Raw genomic sequence first — 19,034 nt, 5'->3', positions numbered from 1 at the left:
TGTAGAAGCAATGTATTCTGGTACTTGTTATTGGAGTTGGATCATACCATGAGCATCTGAATAATACACATCTTTTTAAAGGTAAAGCTAAATACTCAATCTAGCTAGATGATTTTCTCAAGTCTACCATAATAATCAAATTGAGTATCATTATTATTTATGAATTTTTTTTACGCAAATACTAGAATTATATGTAAGTCTTTGTAAATCACGTTGGGCCACGTGAAATCTGAATCCATCAACATAATAACCTGAGTAGACTATTATGTTATGGAGAGGTCCTGATGCAAGATTTTTTAGTCTTTCATTTTGCACATTTGATATTCTACGGTCATTCGCCTGTAACAGTAGTAATTATATAAATTAGATGCATATATAATACTATTACATTGTTAATCACTAACTTATATAAATTTGAAATCAATATGCAAATTTTGTTGGTGCAATTTGTACTAACTATCTAACTCAGGTATTGATGAATGACAAGTGAGTTAAGTTAGGTTTTGTCATAGTCTAACCTTGTTATCGAGTATGCAGGGTTGACTAAACCCTAGTCAAGATGTTTGATTCCTGATTGATTGAAGACCAGATGTGTGATTTTGGCAAGTCGAGATATTCGATTCCCGACATGTTGAAGTCCAGATGTGAGATTCTGGCAAGGGTCGAGATGTCCGATTCCCGATTGAAGAAAATCAGATGTGCGATTCTGGTAGGTTTGATTCCCGAAGTCCGGATATTTTATTCCAAAAGGCATCTCTACACCTGATAAGTAGAGGTAAGTCATTGTAGCTAGGAGAGCGACTAAGTGAGGATGCGTCCTTGTTCAAAGGGACAATAGACGTCAATCCAATTTAGGTCCATTTTAGAAACCTAAATTGGGACTTTGATTAGATCCTAGTCTCAAGAAGACATGGTCTAATTACTACTCATTATTATTACTGTACTAACACTTATCGTACATGTTATTGGACTACTACTTTTTGCAGGACAAAAGAAGCACAAAAGGTCTCGGGTGAACAGTACCCAAGGCGTCTTCAAGCATTGGAGGACGCCTTTGCATTGTTCATAGAAGACACCTTCAGTGTTGTAGAAGGTGTCTTCCGTAGGATAAAATTCAGACCTCGTCGTAGATAAGGAGTGGGTGGTTTGGGATCAGATTTCTCACATTGGATGCACCTTCAAGGCTATGAAAGGCGCCTTCCATGCTCAATAAAAGGATATTTCGCCTAAGGCTTCAATATCAACTTCTCTATGAGCTTCTACGAGTCCAATTAAGTTTTTGACTGCTCCGGTTTGCTACTGCTACCCTGCTATAACTCTACTACATTCGACCGCCACCAAGAAGCCACCCAAACATCCAGCTCGAGCCAACTGACTACAAACAAGTATTTGGTAAAAAGTTAATTACTGTACTTACTTTTCTGCAAACAGGGAAGTGTAGCGTATTACACTTCTCTGACCTTCCTTGTATTCAATTACTCTTCCAGCGATTCCAGAAGAGGATTTAGTGGATTATCCGTCGATAGGTCCGCGAGACCTGAGCCTTGGAGTAGGAGTCGCCAAAGGCTCCGAACCAAGTAAAAATTGAATCATGTTTTTCCTGTTTGTTTATTTCGCTTTCTTACTTAATTTTCGTTGCACACTTTGTTATTGAAAATAGAAAAAGTTAGTTTTCTAAAACCATGTGATTCACCCCTCCCCCCCACCCCTCTCACGCGTGTCTTGATTCAACAAGTGGTATCAGAGTCAAGTTCTGTTTTGAATTTGTACAACCATCAATTGAGCCGGGAGAATCATTTTTTTAAAATCTTCTTTAATTTTTCATATCTTATTTAAATTGGTAGAACTTATCCTTTCAAATAAATTTTTCTCGTTCAGTTTCACTCGAAATTGGTGTAACACCACTCGAGTCGTTCACATATTTCCTCTTTTTCTTTTAAAACACTATTAATCCAAAATCGAATCTTAGTCCAACTTGAGGGATTCAGTATTATTTGTCCTTCTTTTTTTAAAAAAAATGACTTTTCATATTGAAGGAAGAGGATAAAAATTTATCTAAAGATGAATATCGAATAATAATTCACCATCCGCGCAGGTACTTAATCTTCCACTTGTCAAGTATTTAATGCTCAATCTATAATCTATTTGGTCTTCCATTTTCTCAAATATCTGATCTTTATCCTCCTTAAACTTGCATTATTACTCGTGGAATATATGTCAATGAGAAATCAATACATATCCAAACTTAAAATTTGTCTTTAACAATTCAAAAATAGGCCCGTGAGCATGTACATCAATATTTATTTTTATTAATTTTTACAGTGTATTTAAAAGTTAAAAATTATGAAAGTTTTTACATGTTAATGGAACAAACAACACTGTTCAAGTTTGAATAACTGTTTTTTTTATGTTCTGCTTTTTTAAAATTTATATAAAAGTACATAATTTTTTTTGGTAAAAAAATTATCAATCCTTTGAAATGACTTTGAAATAAACTTTTTTTCAGACCATTTCTCTATTATATATGAAATGGTTGAATGTTAATTTATTTGTATCAAAATGTTAATTTTTTTAAGCACAGGTGTTTATGTATTTATAACCTTCATTCATTTGGAGATGGTCAATCTAGTCCATAAAAAATTTCTACCGATCACCAAATGAATTGAAGAAACACAAATAAACCACGGTAAAAACCCAACACTACAATTGATTCGAGTCGCATGCATTTACTTGTACTGCGTGCCGTTTAAATCTTGTGAAACTGGTCTGTTCATTTACCTTGCCACATAGGAGACTTTAAAATGTCAATTTTGGACTTACATATGAGCAGTGGAATGATTGAAATTTTATTTCTGATAAATTGCAAATGATTTCTTACGTTAACACGAGAATGATTTGACAGATAAAAGATATCAAGTGAAACAATTTGAATCGGTCTTTAAATTATGTAAGAACACACAGTGGTACGTAGTTGATTACGGTCATGGCCGGCCTTTTTTACCGTCAAATGGCTAAGGAAGAAAAGAAGATAAGGAGTTTTTCTTAAAGATATATATTTGTCGGAAATTAATTTCTGTCTTATTATAATAAAAAGTAAAAATATATAATTATAACAAAATATAATTATGTTCATCCTATATGTTCCTCGCATCTCGTCTTTAGGTTATGTGAACGAAGATAAATTACAAAATCAATTTATACCCGACCGTCCAGTAGGTAGATGTGAGAGAAGATTTTTTCTTAAAGACATACATCTATTGGGAATTAATCTCTACCCTATTATAATAAATCTAGCCAATTGGACATCTATGAAGGTAAGATAAGAACACACGAGATAAGACAAATAAGAATTCATTTTTAAAAAATTAAAATAATTAGCAAGCTTAGGAGAGTTGATTAGATAGGATAAGAACACGTATGTGTAAGTGTAGCAAAGATGATTATGTTTGCCTTTTTCATAATTTATCCTTAAATTATGTGAAAAAGATAAATTACGAGTTCAGTTTATAATTGATTGTCAAATAACTAAGAGGTGAGAGGAATTATTTTTTTTAAGGAAATGTGTTCTTCGAAAATTGATTTATGTTCTAGTAAAATTATCCTTCCCTAACTAATTGAGTAGTGAAAATTACGTAAAAACCCATCCAATAAGACAGGCAAGAGTTTATTTTAAAAAAGATAAAATAATTGGCAGGTTAGGAGAAATGGTGAGATATGATGACATTTCAGTAAATGCAGTTATAAAGTTCTAATATCTTGCTAAACCATAAGACACGCGGGTCCTTCCAAAGATGTTGTATTCTTAATGCCTTTAAGACTTAACCATTTGTATCCGAGGGCTCTAGGGATCTCCAGATCACTTGTTTCATGTCTTCCATGCCACGCGTCGAGCATCCATCCGGATTGAAATCGAACAGCCAGCATTCTTGACTCCCCTAGATGAATCCGATTATATCATTTATTTATCTTTTGGTTACCTCCTCCTCCACCACAATTTCGCAATCTGAGTAACAGAGAGAGAGAGAGAGGGACTGAGGGAGTGGGGGAGGAAAGTGTGGATCCAAGGATGAGCTCTTCGACGACGATACGGCGATTGTCGGTGGTCTCGCCAGTACCAGCTGACATTGACATCGCCAACTCCGTCGAGCCGCTTCCTATTTCGCGCATCGCTGAGGAACTCAACCTCGGATCGCAGCACTACGACCTCTATGGCAAATACAAGGCCAAGGTTCAGTTAAAAGCCTCCGGATTTCTTATTCGATCCGCTGGTCTTCGTAAATTTGGTGTGTTTTTTTTCGTCTTTTTCTGAGTTATTGTTCTGTGCTCTCCCTGGTAGGTGCTATTGTCTGTTCTCGACGAGCTTCAGGGATCGGACGATGGGTATTACGTCGTGGTCGGCGGGATCACCCCGACACCTCTGGGAGAAGGGAAGTCTACTACCACGGTTGGGCTCTGCCAAGCTCTGGGAGCTTTCCTTGACAAGAAGGTAACCCCTTCGTACTTTTTTTTTGTCTTAGTCATATTTCACGGTATTCGTTTTCTCTTGTTGCTTGCCAATTTGACACCGAAACAGAAATTGCTTGGTGCTCTTTGAGCAGAATTCTACCTTTTTTTACTACAGGTTTTCACTATATTTTATGAGCTTCAGTTTGCTTGTTCTTACTAATCATTCCCCTGTTATTCCTGAAAATGAATAAAACGTGTTCGTTATTCAAAATGCTCGTTTTGATTTCTTTTTACTGGATTTCCAATAGAACAACTGAGATGGATCGGGGGTATCTGCATTATTCCTTATCTAGAGCTTAATTGATGCAGTAATTATTTATTATCATCCCGTTCAAAGATTTTCTATTAGTTTAATCAAATTCAAATTTTTTTTTTTTTATTTTGTCTACATAAGAAATGCTACATGAAATTTCCCACATTTAATGGAGAAAGCGTCTACTGCAAACTTTGCTAGAGATGATTGTATGAGCTTTGCCTCATTTTTTGGTTGTATTAGGGATTAGATATTTGAGAATATCTATGACAGTCAAAAGTTTCATCATCATATCTCCCTCATCAATATCTTATATAGTTTGCACTTTCTAAATTTGTTGGGAGGAAATTAAGATGGTCATTGTAGATTTCCTGCTTTATCAAGTAGTTAATTCTCAATCTCAATATGGTTCTACCAATCCAATTATAAACGAATCCAATATCAAGTGGGTTACACACTATACCTTTATTTTTTTTTCTTCTTTTCTACTATGCCACTTAGTATAAGACGTATATCATAATAAATGTAGGGCATCTTCTCCAACTGTCACAAAGAGATAATTTCACACTTCCTTATACATTAGTGAGAAAGTTGACTAATTATTTTTTTGTAGTCACTTGTCGACATTGTTTGCAAGACAATTCATATTGCAATCTTTTTTAAACGGAGGGTTGATTCTCCATATTGTAACCGCCACCTAGTTATAAGATAAATAAGTGAATAAAAGTAAATAATCTTTTATAAGTGTTGATAATGACTAATAATAAATGATTTTATATTACCTCCAAATAATAGTCTCTCTAGCTAATTCTCTATTTTCTTGTAGTCTTAATATTAAACTTCTAAAGGCTATAGGCCACTAAGAGATCATTATTTGTGGATAAGCTATATTGATATTCATATGTTGGATTAAGATAATAATTTAAAATAATCAATATTAAATTTTGTTTATTATAAAAATTATGTACTTGCCAAATGGACATATTTTCTCATTTAGTTGTCCCACCTTCATTTATTATATCAACATAATGTTGATACTTGGTTAGTGACTATATGCACCTCTTGGTTTTCTCTATTGGCTCATGGATTATGTCGTAGATATTGCTTAATTGTAGCATCTTGTTTGTGTTGACCTCTTGCAAAACAATGTTCAAGGACTCTATTGCGAATCTTTGCAATATAATCCTGAAATTTAACGGATATATTAAATTGTTTTTTACCTCCCTACCCTTAGGAGTGCTAAAATTCTAAGGGGCTTTTCACCCCTCATAAGTGAGCATAACCTTCAATTTGACTTTTTTTGAGGGATACCCTTTGCAAGAAGAAATAAGATGCATATTGTTCTTGGTCGTAGAATTTTTTTGCCAACAAATTTATTCATTAATTTATTAACCTAATCATGATTTTAAAAGAATTTTGTTAAAGATTATTTCTTTCCGTTGCCTTCTTTACTGTATCAAGTATACTGATCACAATTGTATGTCGGGTGAAAATTCAAACTACCAAACTCCTCTACACTAAATAGCATAGGGATGATTCAGATCGTCTCTCACAAGGAATGTAACAAGGAATGCAACAGGATGATAAATCTTAAGATTAAATGTTATTGCTTTTGGAGTTTTTGATATTGTAATTGGGGGTTCGGGTTTTGATTCTAAAACTAATATTTGAAGAACAATGCGAGTAATTAAAACTAACCTAACTAAGCTACGATTGCATGAGAATTAAAGGATGCACAAAGCATTCAATGAACCTAATCTAACCTACTTGCATCCTAATGAAGAACAACCTAACACTAACATTCAAATGAAATAAAACATTACAAGAATTTAAAAATTGAAATGCATTAATAGAATTGAATATAATGTAAAATGTAAGGGGCATAAACAAACACATAGCAAGCATAAACTCTAACTAAGTTAAGACTAAGGGAAGCGGAGATCTCTCCCTCCGATCGAATGGATGGTGGAAGCGCCTCTCCCAACCGGGATGAGTGCTTGTCGATGGCAGATTTCGGCAATAAAGATGGGAGTGCCTCTCCCAACCAGGACGAGTGCTTGATGCAGGCAAGAAGAACGGGAGGCCACCACGTATGGAAACCCTTCCCAACCGGGTTGAGATGGAGATGGAGATGAAGATGATCGCCGAAGGTGATGAAGGTGGTGGAGCTCCTCTGGAGAAACCTCTTCAGCGGAGGATGATGGAGATCTAGATGGAGGCGGAGAAGGAGGAAGAAGATGACTCCCCCAAGCCCTAGATCTAGAATTGTCTTTTATAGGTCCCAATGAGTCAGCCCGTGCCACGGTCGTGCTAGGAAGCACGGCTAGGCTATGTTGCCTGCTAGAGTGGCCTTTGATTGCGTTTCAAGGAGCAACACAGTGGGACACGACAAGGATGTGATGGTTTCTGCGGTGAGCTTTGTCTCCTCTTTTGACTTTGATTTAACTCTTCTTTGATCCTCTACAAGAAAAAGTTCAAATATTAGTAAATAATGTTCTAAATATAGGTAAATTGTAGGTAGTGAAGCTCCAAATAAACCCTTTGGCTCATAAAGCATGGTATGAATCAAAATTTAAACATATGAGATAATTAAAACATCAAGTATAAAAGCTAAAATAATGTGTTAAAATGGTTGTTATCATATACCAATGTTTGTCGTCATTAAATAAATACTCATTAACCATCTTAATGTTGACACCATTATCTGTGACCCTTTGCACTATATATTCTATATCTAATCTTTTGATCTAGACTATCTACTAGATCTTATATGATATATGTAACATCCATTATGATATTTTACTTACCTTTTGATCTATACTATCTATTAGATAGTATATGTAAGATCCATTATCATATTTTATTAGTCTAATAGATGTATAACATATTATTTTTTGTTATGGTATAATAGAAAGTTGATAATGCTTATCCACCTTGGTTATGGGTATCTATCTTTTATTGGTGTACTAATACATTTATAACAAATCATCTTTTTCTTGTATAGTAGAAAATTGATAATGTTTATCCACATAGGTTTGTGTATTTATTGCACACGTAATTCCATATATCTTGGTCTTCTCCACTTGTTCAACTAAATATGGATCAACAATTTCATATAAAATCAGAGATTGGATACTATGAAGAGAGTTTGGCTGTGGAACACTATGCTATGGATAGTACATATTATTTATTGCATTAGGGGAAATTTGATTAAATGAAAAAATTGCAATACTTTTATGATCAATTTCTTCTCCCTTTTGTAGGCATCATTAATTCTAGTTTCGTTTAATAAGGTTATAAGATCAATGTTGGCAATATCAACTACAAGCCTTTATCTCATTAAATGAAAGAAATGATCAATACCATCACATGTCGATCTAACACATACACTGTCACTCCTCTTGAGTATTGGTGCAATCAGTCGTAGTGTTTTGATGTTTGTACAATATGCCTAGACAATATGTTAGTAAATGAAACTTAGGTCGATATGTTAAGAATAGATGAACTCGTAGTCGATCTCTTAATCGAGGTCGACTAGACATTTGGCAAAGAAGTTGGAATTGGTTGAAATCCAATAAGTGTTTGCAAATAGTGAAATCAAACAGGGAGTTAGCTAGAGGAAAGTGGAACACGTGTTGGTAGTGGGAAGTCCTAGTGGGTTAAGGGTCACTTGAGGCTAGGTAGTTGGAAGTCCTAGTGGGTCAAGTCTAACTTGAGAATGGGGAAAGAGGAAGTCTTAAGGGTTAGGTCTCTAAGTAATGGAAGTCTTAGTAAGTCGAGATCAAATTGTACTAGGCAGGCGAGGGAGCCCTTGAGACATAGGGTCTCTTGGCAAGACGAGATTCAACTTTAAAGTTGGTTGGAGTCACTAGAGGAGTGATCTCTAGGAGATTGGAAGTCATGGCAATTCAAGGTTAACTTGAGGTTGGGCAGTTGGAAGACTAGGCAATTGAAAGTCTTAATTGGTTAAGACTAACCCGAGGCTAGGTAAAGGATGAAGATCTAGAGGTTAGGTCTCTAGGCAATGGAAGTCCAACTAAGTCGAGGTTGAGTTATAATGGGTAGATGAAGGGCTCCTAGAGACATGGAGTCGCTTAGCAAGATGAGACCGATTGTCAAGTCTACTAGGTAATTACTTAGGCTAAAATGCCAATGAACAGAGTGTTTTTGTTCGGGAGCTAGTACACTAGGCAGTCAACTTATAATCTTAAATTTATTGTAGTTGTTATAGGATATGGCTTGAAGAAGTTAACATTTATCACCTAGAGTGGCTAATGTTATCTAAATAGTCGACTAGTGAAACAGTAGTTTGAAGATAATCATGGATAAATTGAATTGACAGATAAGGCTAAAACAGTCAATTGATGAAACAGTCACCAAAGGAAATGGTCAACTTCCAAGGGAATATGCTAAATTGATCTAGAAGAGTCAACTAATGGTAGAGAATACTCAACTAATGACATTGGTAGAAGAAATGTCAAGATCCAAATAAAGTCATGATTCAGATGAATTGGTCACGAGTCAATTTGGATAACTGATGGATGCAACTAATACGCTAAAAAAATAGCAAACGACTATAGAGGAGAAACAGTTGGAGATTTCAATAACATGTTCTTAACCACACTTGTGCAATTGTTCTTGCATTCCCAATTCAATTCTGAGCACTCTAAAGCAAAAGAAAGTGAGCAAAGCAAAGCATCATTTCTAATTCATTTCAATTGTATTATTTTTTATTTTGCTTATCTTTGTATTTCCCTTTATTGAATTTGTTGTGAGTAACAAGTGATCGTAAGAAGTTTTTCCAGAAGCAAAAAGATACAAGGATTCTAAAAGTGATCTTTCATAGATCGTCAAGTAGGAGTTAATCAACTACTAAACCACGTAAACTCAATTTGTTGTGTGTGTTTGTGGTTTTGCTTATCTTGTTTGTAATTTTCCTTGTGTACTAACAATTTGTAGATGGACATACAGAATGAAAAGCGAGTGTTTATTCGTCCCCCTCTAATAGATGTAATGATTATGTCATGTCTAACAGATGTAATGATTGAATTGCTTCCACTAGCACCTAATTTCGTAACAACTATATTGCATTTATTGTTCATTCTTATATTCATCTTGGGAGACACAAAGAGTCACTAGAAATTCTTAGTAATTTGGGATATCATCACCACAACCTTTAAATTCGTTTGTGATGGCTTTTCTAAAAGCTTGTATGTCAAAATCTTCATGTTCATGTTGTTTTCCTTCTAATTGACATTTTTTTGCATCATGGTTATCCTTCATTGCATGATGAAATTCTTTAGCGATTGTTAGACACTGAAATATCTGAGTATCCTTAACAATATTTTGCATGAGATGTGACCCCATTTCAACATCTAATTATATCACAATTTAAAATATGCTAATGAATTCAATTCTGTTAATTACGTGTTATCAAAATGAATCATAAGCTACATTTTTGGTGTCATTTGCCTACCTATATATCATTAAAAAGTGATAATATTAAAAAAATTTAAAAATTATCCATATAAGTAAACACACTAATATAACTATCACACCATTTACACTAAGTAAATGCACTAATGCAATATTTATTAAAAATATAATTATTCAATTAATATATAAAATTATAAAATTAATATATATATATATATATATATATATATATATATATATATAAAGTTATCTAACATATATTTGTTACATATTATATGTTATAAAGATATGCTCATTATTGTAAAATTGCAAGCTCATAAAATTGTAAAACTTCCTCGTCTAAACACAACAACAACAATAACAACAACGCTTTTATTGCACTAAGTGGGTCGACTATATAGATCCTTCTGCACCATTGGGATTGATCCCCTACTATATGATCATCTATGTTTAAATGAATTTTATGTTGTTTATTGTTGTTATCAAAGTTTTCTTTGATTTCCCTCTTTCTCAATTAATGCGCAAATTTATTATGGTCTTACATCACTTAACTAGGGCATTTATTAGTGCCTAAGTACATGTCGACACCATCTTAAACGTGTTTCTTAAACTTTTCCCTAAATAGGTGCAACCCCGACTTTCTCGTTAATATTCTCATTTCGTATCCCTTCTACTTGTGTGCTCGCTTCATAACAACATTCAACTCCATATAACATAACAGGGTTGACTACCATTTTGTAGAACTTCTTTTTAAACTTTAGAGGTACCTTATGATCACAAAGACACCCTCAATTTCAACCATCATGTTTGTATCTTATGTAAAACATCTCTATCCCTTTTATCCTTTTGCAAAAATGATACTAGATATTTAAAATTTTCAATTATAAAAATTCGTTATCTCTTATCTTAACAATTGTTTTGCTACATCTACTTAGTACTAAACTTATATTCCATACATTCTTCTTTACTAAGTCAAATTTTAAAATTCTGGTGTTTTTCTCTGAGATTCGAGCTTAACATTTACTCCTTCACAGGTCTTATCGACCAAAACAATGTAATTTACAAACAACGTACACCATAATAATTTATCTTGGATGGTCCAATGAGTTCATTTATAACTAATGCAAAAAAAGATATAGACTTATTGATTCTCAATGCAACTCTATTTTTATAGAAAACACTTCAGTTAATTCTCCTAAAGTTGTCACTCTTGTCATTATATCATCATACATATATATCTTTAATTACTTTAATATACGCTACACTAACATTGTTTTTCCTAGAATTCTCCACATAATTTTCCTTGGGATTCTGTTATTTTTTCTAGGTCAATGAATATCACGTGTAAGTATGGTTTCTTTTTTTGATATTTTTCAACCAGTTGTCTAATAAGATGTATAGTTTTGATCATCAACCTTTCATGCATGAATACAAATTGATTTTCAGTCACCTTGCTCTCCTTAATTTTTTTTTCTATTACTTTTCCCCTAAGTTTCATGGTATGACTCATTGGCTTAATGTTCCTATAATTCACACAATTTTGTATCTCTCCTTTGTCTTTTATATAGGGGACTAAAGTATTTTCCTTTCACATATCAAACATTTCTTCATTTTCGATATGAGGTCAAATAACTTCGTAAGTCATTTAATTCCTAGTTTTTTTAGATACTTCCATACCTCTATTGAAACATTATTAGTCCAATCGTTTTTTTTCACTTTTCATCCCATTTTAATGCCTATGGTACTCCTAAAATTTGAATTCTCCAATCAATTTTTTAATTTTTATACTCCTTTAATCTACTTAAATTTCCTAAATTAAGTTGATCACTTAATGCTTCGTTGAAAAGTTGATGAAAATACCTTTTCTTTTTCTCTTTTTAAGAAGAAGATGAAAATTCATCTATAATGTATCTTAGTCGGGTAAGTTCTCTTATTTTCATCTCTCGCTTTAGCTATTTTGTAGATGTCTCTTTCCCCTTTTTTTTTATCAAACTGTCGATATAGGTGTTTGAAAACTTTATTCTTGGCTTTACTTACTATTTTCTTAGTATATTTCTTGGCTACTACATACTTTTTAAAGTTTTTATAGAAAGTTCTTTTTTCTTTTAATTTCTCTTGTACTTTCTTATTCCATCACAAAGATTTTTTATTCGGTGGTGTCTAATTTTTTTTTTTTTTTTTGACTCACCAAGTACATTCTTAGCCGTTGATTTTAAATTTGATGTCATCTTATCCTATATTATATTTGAGGTGTCATATATTTCTCTTAATACTTATGCTCCTACCCTCGTTTTAAAAATATTTTATTTTGCATCCTTTAACTTCTACCACTTGATCTTAGGAGCTATGCACATCTTCCTTCTATTGATATTATGGTTGATGCATGTATCTAAGATCACTAACCTATGATGGGTGGTTAAGTTTTCTTAAAGGATGACCATGTAATCGTTACAAATTTTTTTATCCCTCTTTTTGACTATAAGAAAATTAATTTACAACTTATTGTTCCCACTTTTAAAGGTAACTAGGTGTTCTTTTATCTTCTTGGAAAATGTATTAGCTATTTTAATCCATATACCATCCAAAATCTAATATAACTTTTCCTTCTTCATTTCTTGTTATAAAACTATAGCCCCCATGTACTCTATCATATTCCTTATTTTTTACTTTACACTCATTTAAACCTCCTATTCAAATTATCTCATTTATCAAAATATTTTATACTGTCTCATCTAAGTCTTCCCAAACTTACGTTTGGTATATTCATCTAATCCTTCTTTAAAAAAATGCATATATATTAATTACATTAGTAGTTTATTTTGCTACCACTATTTTTTAGAGCTATAATCCTATCTCTCTTCTTAACTACTACTATTTCATCTTTTAGCGAACTATCTAAAACAATACTTATTTTATTTCTCGTTTTATTTTTTTCTTGTGTACTATAACTTAAAACTTGAGCTCTCTATTATTTTTGCCTTCTCCTTTACTCATAGTGTGTCTTGTAAAAATAAAATATTAATTCTTCCCCTAATAATTATATCTACTACTTTTATTGCTTTGTCGACGAGCGTTCTTATGGTCTATGTTTCAAATATAAGACAATTAATATTTTTATATTGTCTATCCTTATTCTACCGAAGGTATGAGAGCTCTTGCATATTTAACGTTACATCCAATTTCTCATAGAGATATGGTGGTTTTTGCTAAGACGTTGCAGGTGGACCTTCAACCTTGTAACACATCCATTCTAACAAACAATCTAACATTAAGGCAATAATTTGATGGATCCATATATAATATTTGCCTATGTTTTAATGTTAGCTAACAACCTAATGCAACCCTCCTTTATCCAAGTTTGAGACCGGTTAGGACGGAGTTTATTCTTCACAGGAGGAATTTCCTTGTCCAAACACTATGATTTGTTAATGGCGCAAAATTTCCACCCACAATTGCGACATCAATGTTATAATGTTACATAACTATACATATGTTATATAACATATACTAACAACATAAAAATGTGTACGTGTGTGTGTGTGTGTGTGTGTGTATATTGAAATCACAAAGTTACGAATTTGCTAAACATCAATGACTCAATGCCCCCTTAGCATATCTCTTTCACCAAATCAACTTAGCAGAGATCACAGAATCTGCTTTGACCACCCTTTCTAGTTCTCCTCCACCAATCTGGACCTTTGACACTCGCTGCCCCACCTTCGTTGGGCCTCATTGAGGTATGCATTATGTTTTATAGGCTCTTTTGTCTTCTGGTGACCTTTGTAACTGGTCACTTTCTACCCATATTGACTGAGACAAAGAATAGTACCTCTTGAATTCTACTTGGTATGGACAATACTATTTTGTCACGAGTGGTATATTGATTAAACTGTCTCTACCCATGCCTTATCTTGGTCCTCCACTAAACCAAAAAGTATCAATTGTGTCAGGTGACTCACTTGACACTTTAAACTATGATTTGCACTTATTTGAAAACCATGAAAATTTTAATAATTAGGTAAATTGTATCAATTAGGAAACTTAATTGAAATGATCTTAGTTAATATATGACTACATAGAATTTAATGTGGATTAAGGTCTACATAGAACGAGCAAGCATTTCATTGATTTTATTTTCTTCAATAACTGTTCTTTTTTAGATAATTATTGATTCTATATATCTCCATTCAGGTTGCTACTTGTCTCCGACAACCATCCCAAGGCCCAACTTTTGGAATAAAAGGAGGGGCTGCTGGTGGAGGTTACAGTCAGGTTATCCCAATGGATGAGTTCAATCTTCATCTAACTGGAGATATTCATGCAATCACTGCTGCAAACAATCTTCTTGCTGCAGCTATAGATACACGGATATTCCATGAGGCATCCCAGTCAGACAAAGCACTATTTAATAGATTGTGCCCACCTAATAAAGAAGGAAAACGTACATTCGCAGATGTTATGCTCAGGCGTCTCAAAAAACTTGGCATTTCAAAAACCAACCCAGATGAACTTACACATGAAGAAATCAAAAGATTTGCTAGGCTTGACATTGACCCAGATTCCATTACTTGGAGAAGAGTCATGGATGTGAATGATCGGTTCTTGAGAAAAATAACTGTAGGTCAAGGTCCTGAGGAGAAAGGGATGATCAGAGAAACAGGTTTTGACATATCAGTGGCTAGTGAAATCATGGCAGTTTTAGCTCTTACTACTTCTCTTGCAGACATGAGGGAAAGACTTGGAAGAATGGTAATAGGGAACAGCAAGGATGGCGAGCCTATTACTGCTGATGATCTTGGTGTTGGAGGTGCACTTACTGTTCTAATGAAAGATGCTATAAATCCAACTCTGATGCAGACACTTGAGGGAACTCCTGTCTTTGTTCATGCTGGGCCTTTTGCCAACATTGCTCATGGAAATTCTTCAATAGTAGCTGATAAAATTGCACTTAAGCTTGTTGGCAAGGGTGGTTTTGTAGTGACAGAAGCAGGTTTTGGTGCTGATATTGGCACAGAAAAGTTCATGAATATAAAGTGTAGGTACAGTGGTTTGGTGCCTCAATGTGCTATTATTGTAGCAACTATAAGAGCTCTCAAAATGCATGGGGGTGGACCTGACGTTGTTGCTGGAAAGCCTCTAGACAAGGCTTATACATCTGAGAATGTGGCTCTAGTTGAGGCTGGATGTATAAACCTTGCCAGACATATTTCAAACACTAGGGATTATGGAGTGAATGTTGTAGTTGCTATCAATAAGTTTGCAACAGATACTGATGCTGAGATGAATGCTGTGAAAACTGCAGCTTTAGCAGCTCGTGCTTTTGACGCTGTTGTATGTACTCATCATGCACATGGTGGAAAAGGAGCGGTTTGTACTCACATCTTTCTTGACTTGTTGATCGATCTTCCTGTTTATATTAGAAATTGATGCAAGGCAATATCATTCTTTAACTTTTCAATGGAACCATCTCAATTTTGAATTGGAAAATCCAATTACTAGGTGGTGGTCCACATATTTTCAGCTCAAGTAGTCTGTGCATTGGTGAAGTTGATGCTTTACACACACACACATATATATCATTTGACAAATACATCTGTAGAACACTAGTTTCCAATTTGCTTTCTGCATGTTTTCTATATTGTTGGCACACCTAGTTTCCAGCTGGATTTCTGCATGCTTTCTATATTGTTCTCCTACGTGCTCCTAGAAGATCACTTATAACCTTGTTTGTCAGGATGGTTTATCTGCCTTCAGTTTTTTACCACGAAGTTTAAAAACTTTGTTTATTGGTAATGCTTCATGCGCCTTCAATTTTCTGCTGCTATCACAGTTGTTTAGCTAGCACGTTTTCGATTTCTGAGTAATACACCATCCTCAATTTATATTCTCTTGGATACTCATCTTCTCTCTGCTACTATCAAAGCTATAAATTTGTTTCTCAGTTTATTCTTCAATTGTGTCAGAAAGGGCTATTTAATCTTGTTATGCATGTCCTCACTCATCATTGCGCTCATGTCCTCATTGCTTGTGGATGAACAATCCAGGTTGACCTTGGAATTGCTGTTCAAAGAGCATGTGAAAACCAAACAAAAACATTGAAGTTCTTGTATCCTTTGGACATTAGTATAAAGGAGAAAATTGAGGCAATTGCCAAGTCATATGGTGCTAGTGGTGTCGAGTACTCTGAACAGGTAATCCTTTCCCTTTTTTTTCCTTACCTTTGAGCTATTCACTTTAATTATGTACTCCCTCTAAAGAATATTCTTCAAGTTAATAATGCCCAGGTGCGATCCTCCAAATGAGAACCTATGTATATTTCCTGCACAACCTTGACAGTCATCAATGGATAGTTTTATTGTACCTCTAAAGTTGAAACATGGATATATGCTTGTCATAGTTCTTTTCTTTTTGTGTTTTTTTAACCTTTACTGATCCAGATCATTGGTTTCTATGTAGGCGGACAAACAAATTGAAATGTACACTAAGCAAGGATTTTCTGGCCTGCCAATCTGCATGGCCAAAACCCAATACTCGTTCTCACATATTGCTTCTCAAAAGGGTGCCCCGGTCGGATTTGTTCTTCCCGTCAGGGATGTTAGGGCTAGCATTGGTTCGGGATTCATATATCCTCTGGTGGGGACGATGAGCACAATGCCTGGCCTTCCAACTCGGCCATGTTTCTTTGACATTGATATTGATATCACCACAGGAAAAGTCATGGGACTGTCCTAGAAGGCCTAGGATGATCACGTATCTGGAGTTTCTTAGTTTCAGCCGGCTTGTTCCATTGAGTCTGTTTCAACGAACATTAATAAGATGATCTTGTTGTATTTGCTGTTAATTACTAATAATGCGCACTCGTACATTTACTACGAGCGTGTACTAAAACCTTGATGAAATTGACTTTTCACCATTGTGTATGTTATTCGTGCAAAATTTTGAGATTAATTGTTGCATTTGCATTGCTAGGCAGCAACGAGCTATTCGGCTAGAAGGCTGAAAAAACCTTCTGAGGCACCTCCAGTCAATTATATTGCTCCTGCTCACTGCTTGATGAATGCAAGGTTTCTAAGGCAAGTAGATTGACTTAAAGTTCTCTTTTGACAAGGTCTCGTGTTCCAGGCATCCCTCTCATTAAAAAATGAGGTGGACATTGTTAGTGCATTTCCACTCTTTGTGATTGGAATGAATTGTGAGTTTTAATTTTTGATAAAGAATTTAATTTAGAATTATATTTGTATTTAATGTGTATGAAGTTACGTGGGACTTGATTGAAATATAAAAAAAATTAATCAGGTTAGGTAACATCAAATATGGATGACCGATCCAATTTCATAAATCATCAGAGTAAATTGGGAAGTATTCACGACGGATAATCTTGAAGTTCAACATTTTTTAATTGTAAGTTATGTGAGACTTGATTGAAATATACGAAGGCTCAGTGTGTCCTAAGTTATTGATGGCGGGATGACTTGAAGGGATCATAGGACAAAGGATGTAATGAGATATTTGAGAAATAAGTAACTTGCCTGGAGATGAACGCAAGGCAAGATAAACTCTCTTTTTGTTTACCCCAAACCCTTAAGTGAGTTGAGAAACATGTACTTGAGAGTCGGTAGTCTTCAACTTAACTAAGGACTTGACTATTAGAACGGTCGTAATTGATAATCTAGTTGACTAAAGAGTCTCTTTGGTTGGTGGGTGGTTGAGTTGACCAAGTAATCAACTTAAGTGGGTGAATCAGTGGTGAAGGAAAGCAACTTAAGTGGTTGAGTGGACTACGTAATGACAACCTCGATGTCTTGGGGAAGGAAAACAACTATGTAGAGAACTAGGTTGTCAGCTAAGGTCATTTGGGAGATCTAGTGGCAATCAGAGCTTCAGTCTCCCTTCTAAGCCATGAGAGCATTCATATCCATTTTTCTATAATATTTTTAAAATTTGAGATAAATCATCCCCTTTATTAAATTTAGATAATCATTTTTCACTATACATTAAATTAATTTCTCTAAAATTTTCATCATCTTTATTTTTTTTATTAGTTTCTTTTCTCTATCCTTATGTAATATCCATTTATCATTATCTAATTCATTTACTTTATTTTTCTTCCCCTCAAATGATATTTTAATGTTTAGATAATGAAATTCATTCCCTAAATTTAAAGAAGTACTATTCATGAAATCTAAATTTAAGAAATAGATATCGTAGTTAATACAAAGATGACTGATGGATCCGATGATGACAAGAGAGTGCTTGCTTATGGACACCATCTATACTAAAAAGAGGATAAAAGGAAAGCAGGACTTATAGGGTTTGTAGAATTCAAAAATCACACAAATCAAGGGAAGAAAATGAGAGGAGGAAGGCTGAGAAATAGTCTTATAAATCTTTCCCCCTCATTTAATCTTGCTACATAATAGATGCATAATGCTTCTTTTATTTTGAGGCTAGATGGAGAAAGAAAAGGAATTTATACCCTTCCAAGTGAAGGAAGCGAAAGGAAAATAAAATATGAATAACATATCCCATCCCTACGGGAGGAAAGGAAGGCATAAAAGAGGAAAAGAAAACGAAACAAAAAACAACAACAGAGGTATTGCACGAGCAACCACAAAGGCGAAGGCTGCACAAGCAGTCGACTGTGCTGCCCAACACGAGTAGCTAGTTGTGCCAGCTAGCCACAATCAAGGTGATGCCTCCTCCAAAAATCCTTTGGCTCCCATCTCTCGCTTACAAAGGGTTGAAAGAAGGCACGACAAAGTAGGTCATTCGAGATCTCTTCTTTAGGTCAAATTGGCAAACAAAATCCTTCTCACGACGCTCACCCTGGAAAGCATGA

General features: G+C 34.4%; 1 protein-coding gene across 1 annotated transcript; it reads left to right on the top strand.

Moving 5' to 3' along the window:
- The first annotated feature begins 3,969 nt into the window (after window positions 1-3,969).
- Window positions 3,970-17,115, top strand: LOC122042392 (formate--tetrahydrofolate ligase-like). The gene is made up of 5 exons (XM_042602494.1): window positions 3,970-4,228; window positions 4,337-4,486; window positions 14,387-15,562; window positions 16,240-16,386; window positions 16,652-17,115. Exons 1-5 carry the CDS (start codon window positions 4,067-4,069, stop codon window positions 16,925-16,927), a joined length of 1,911 nt encoding a protein of 636 aa, XP_042458428.1. The 5' UTR covers window positions 3,970-4,066; the 3' UTR covers window positions 16,928-17,115.
- The last annotated feature ends 1,919 nt before the right edge of the window (window positions 17,116-19,034 follow it).

Source organism: Zingiber officinale, chromosome 2A (assembly GCF_018446385.1).
Source record: "Zingiber officinale cultivar Zhangliang chromosome 2A, Zo_v1.1, whole genome shotgun sequence".
Lineage (NCBI taxonomy): Eukaryota > Viridiplantae > Streptophyta > Magnoliopsida > Zingiberales > Zingiberaceae > Zingiber > Zingiber officinale.
The sequence above is the reverse complement of the archived record's forward strand: the minus strand, read 5'-3'. Positions and strand labels throughout refer to the sequence as shown.

Coding starts and splice junctions, on each gene's coding strand:
- LOC122042392 (XM_042602494.1), top strand. CDS start 4,067: ATGAGCTCTTCGACGACGATACGGCGATTGTCGGTGGTCTCGCCAGTA. Junction 15,563..16,239: donor CACATGGTGGAAAAGGAGCG/GTTTGTACTCAC, acceptor TGAACAATCCAG/GTTGACCTTGGAATTGCTGT. Junction 16,387..16,651: donor GTGTCGAGTACTCTGAACAG/GTAATCCTTTCC, acceptor GTTTCTATGTAG/GCGGACAAACAAATTGAAAT.